General features: G+C 41.1%; 1 protein-coding gene across 1 annotated transcript; it reads right to left on the bottom strand.

Annotated features, from left to right (window-relative positions):
• Nucleotides 1-213: 213 nt before the first annotated feature.
• Nucleotides 214-768, bottom strand: LOC134818631 (annexin A7-like). The gene has a single exon (XM_063828269.1). It carries the CDS (start codon nt 766-768, stop codon nt 214-216), a length of 555 nt encoding a protein of 184 aa, XP_063684339.1.
• Nucleotides 769-3,465: the final 2,697 nt, after the last annotated feature.

Genomic DNA, 3,465 nt, shown 5'->3' with positions numbered 1-3,465 from the left:
AAAATAAAAGAAGGCGCCTATTTAATTTAATAGTTTTTATGTCTCCGCCCTCTTTTGGCACCGCATTTCATCAGTCTTAATTCTCTAAACGGAAACCAACATTGATAAATCAATTTTATTTATGCATAGAGTATCCTCTCACGAACTTGCATACTAGCCTCTTCGGACTACTCTGTTCTTTTAATGGCTCATAACAGGAGGAGAATCTTTGTTTCATTCAGTAGGTTGAGGAGTTTGAGCGTCCGCTTCGAGTATAGGAGAGTTATGACCTGGAGGTGGGTAAGATGGTGGAGGAGGGTAGGATGCCTGTGGTGGCGGGTAGGATGCTTGAGGAGGGTAGGATGCTTGGGGAGGGTAGGATGCTTGTGGTGGCGGGTAGGATGCTTGAGGAGGGTAGGATGCTTGGGGAGGGTAGGATGCTTGTGGTGGCGGGTAGGATGCTTGAGGAGGGTAGGATACTGGTGGAGGGTAGGATGCTTGTGGCGGGTAGGATCCTGGTGGCGGGTAGGATGCTTGAGGAGGGTAGGATCCTGGTAGAGGGTTGGATGGTGTAGGAGGGTATGATGCTGGTGGAGGGTAGGATGCTTGAGGAGGGTAGGATGCTTGAGGAGGGTTGGATGCTTGTGGCGGGTAGGATGATTGAGGGTAAGTAACTTGAGGAGGGTAGGATGTTTGCATCGGATGAGAGGTAGTTTTAGCAGCAACAACAGCTTGAGGACTTTGAGCTGTTGAATTTTGAAGAGCAGAAGGATTCTTCCTCAGGATCATGATTACGATAACCAGAGCAGCTACCCCATTAATGATGGACGCGAAAACTTGGTAGACAGTATAATAATACCAATCACTTGAACAGATATATGACCAGAAACCTACCATTACTGAACTAAAGCTTATGATAAATGAGCAGACAAATGTAAACAATGATCGATGTAACCTGAATTGGCTGGCAGTTGTTTTGAAAGTTAAGGTGGCGAGGATGCCTGACACGATCAGAAGCTCCAGCCATAATCCGATTCCCTTTCCTCCGCAAAAGCTGTCAAATCCAATAGCGAACATACACTTTCCAATAAAACACTGAATACAAACCCCAAAAAGAATGATTTCTGGGTTCGGCAGTTTGGTATTTTCTTCAGATGCTTGTGGATTTGTTTCTTTCAGGAAGTGCACTGCAATTAGTAGCGAAGCTAGTGCCATTATCGGGATCGTGCAATACATGTAGATTTTGGGCTCTCCTCCGGAACACTCAACTGCATACATCCCAAGAGAATCGCCGCCTAGGTTGAGAATGAAAGATCCTGCAAATGAAACTATAACTAGTCCTTGAACCAACTTGTTGCCTTCACTTTCATTTTTAATGTATGTTAAGAAAGCCACTACTACAGACAGCCCGATAAGCAGAAACCAAAAGATACCCGCATTCACTTCCCAGTAATCCCCCAACGTTGCACCGGTTATTATCCTTGCCAGAGCCGCTTGTGCGAGAAATCCCGCCAACATCATGTCCGGATTGGGAAATTTATCCATTTCTGAACCTGAAAAAAATTAGTTTAGGTCACAGTAGTAGATTCGACACTGCTGGTAATCTGTTATAGTCAATAGTACTCAAATTCTTTTGGTGTCAATACCCTTGCACTAGAGAATGAATATAATAGAGAAACGTGCACGCAAATAAATATAGTTTTACGTTGCTGAAGTCTCGAATCATTGTCATAGGATTGTCAGAAAATAATTCAGGATGTGAAATATTTACAAAAAATGGAACCTAAAAGATCTATCAACCGCTTTAATTAGCTTATTCAATTTCAAAATACAAAAATCTAGGAGTGAGCAGGTTTTACATTGTTGCAACAAATCACAGTGCTGGCAAGCACGACCGTTGCATTTATTGTGGGTATACTATGTTCCCCATTTACTATTATACCCCCTTTACTATTATACCCCCTTTACTATTATACCCCTTTTACTATTATACCACCTTTGGTACACGTTACAAGCCTCTTTTGTGCACGCGAAGCGTGCACTCCGGCCGGAGGCGGCGGCCGAAGGCCGCCGCCTCCGGCAGGAGTTTTCCAGGCATTAAGACTCATCGGAAGTCGTTCAGCAGATTTATTTTTAGTTCAAAACATTCTAATTTGATGTCAAAGATGACAGGAATAAAAAATAGTTATGTTCAGATTTTTAAGAAATTTGCATAAAATACTCGCCAGCACTGTTATACGAAATTCGGTAAAAAACCCAAAATCGCCATATTCAGGTGCCCTAAAAACCATGTTAAAATTGAGTTAGAGATCTGAAATTTTTCAGGGCGTCTAGACGTTGACCAAATTGACTGCAAAAAAAGTTTCAGGTTTCAGGAGCATCGGGAAATGGGTTTTCTAGAACCCCTGTTTTACGACAGATTGTCGGGACATATACATCACAGTGCTGGCAAGCACGACCGGTGCATTTATTGTGGGTATACTATGTACCCCCTTTACTATTATACCCCCTTTACTATTATACCCCCTTTACTATTATACCCCCTTTGGTACACGTTACAAGCCTCTTTCGTGCACGCGAAGCGTGCACTCCGGCCGGAGGCGGCGGCCGAAGGCCGCCGCCTCCGGCAGGAGTTTTTCAGGCATTAAGACTCATCGGAAGTCGTTCAGCAGATTTATTTTTAGTTCAAAACATTCTAATTTGATGTCAAAGATGACAGGAATAAAAAATAGTTATGTTCAGATTTTTAAGAAATTTGCATAAAATACTCGCCCCAAGCACTGTTATACGAAATTCGGTAAAAAACCCAAAATCGCCATATTCAGGTGCCTTAAAAACCATGTTAAAATCGAGTTAGAGATCTGAAATTTTTCAGGGCGTCTAGACGTTGACCAAATCGACTGCAAAAAAAGTTTCAGGTTTCAGGAACATCGGGAAGTGGGTTTTCTAGAACCCCTGTTTTACGACAGATTGTCGGGACATATACATACATACATATATATTCAGGGATAGACGCTTTGCCAGTCAATTGTAGCCTGTATTTAATTGTCCGTAGATTCAAAAGTATAAAAGATACAGCCAATTCCGACCACAGGTCTTGAAAATAATTGTTTACACTTTAGTTTACATTGTATAAACAAATTATTTGACGTCATGAACACCCCTTGATGACGTCATCAAGTTAACCGTTTTTAAAACTTGATTTTTGACAAAGTAATAACTTTTAAAAATGATTTTACACCATTAAAAAGTAATTTTATTCAAAATCTGAGGAAATTTTCATCTTAGATAATTGTTCAAGCATTCTGAAAATCTACCGGAAAGTTTTTCTAGCTTGCTCCTTCATAAAGATATTCGTCATTGAAGTTTGTGTTTTTTTGAAGAATTATTTTATAAAAACGTCAATTTTGCGATTTAGTATTCTCTGGTGTTGGGCCATGCCTTGGGTTGTGGAGCTCAGTTCTGCTTCCTATAGATATAAATTGT

Source organism: Bolinopsis microptera, chromosome 7, assembly GCF_026151205.1.
Source record: "Bolinopsis microptera isolate Bmic1 chromosome 7, MBARI_Bmic_1.0, whole genome shotgun sequence".
Lineage (NCBI taxonomy): Eukaryota > Metazoa > Ctenophora > Tentaculata > Lobata > Bolinopsidae > Bolinopsis > Bolinopsis microptera.
This window is presented reverse-complemented; position numbering and strand designations above follow the sequence as displayed.

What these genes read in the sequence shown, in the direction of transcription:
- LOC134818631 (XM_063828269.1), bottom strand. Translation starts at nt 768, where the DNA reads ATGATCCTGAGGAAGAATCCTTCTGCTCTTCAAAATTCAACAGCTCAA.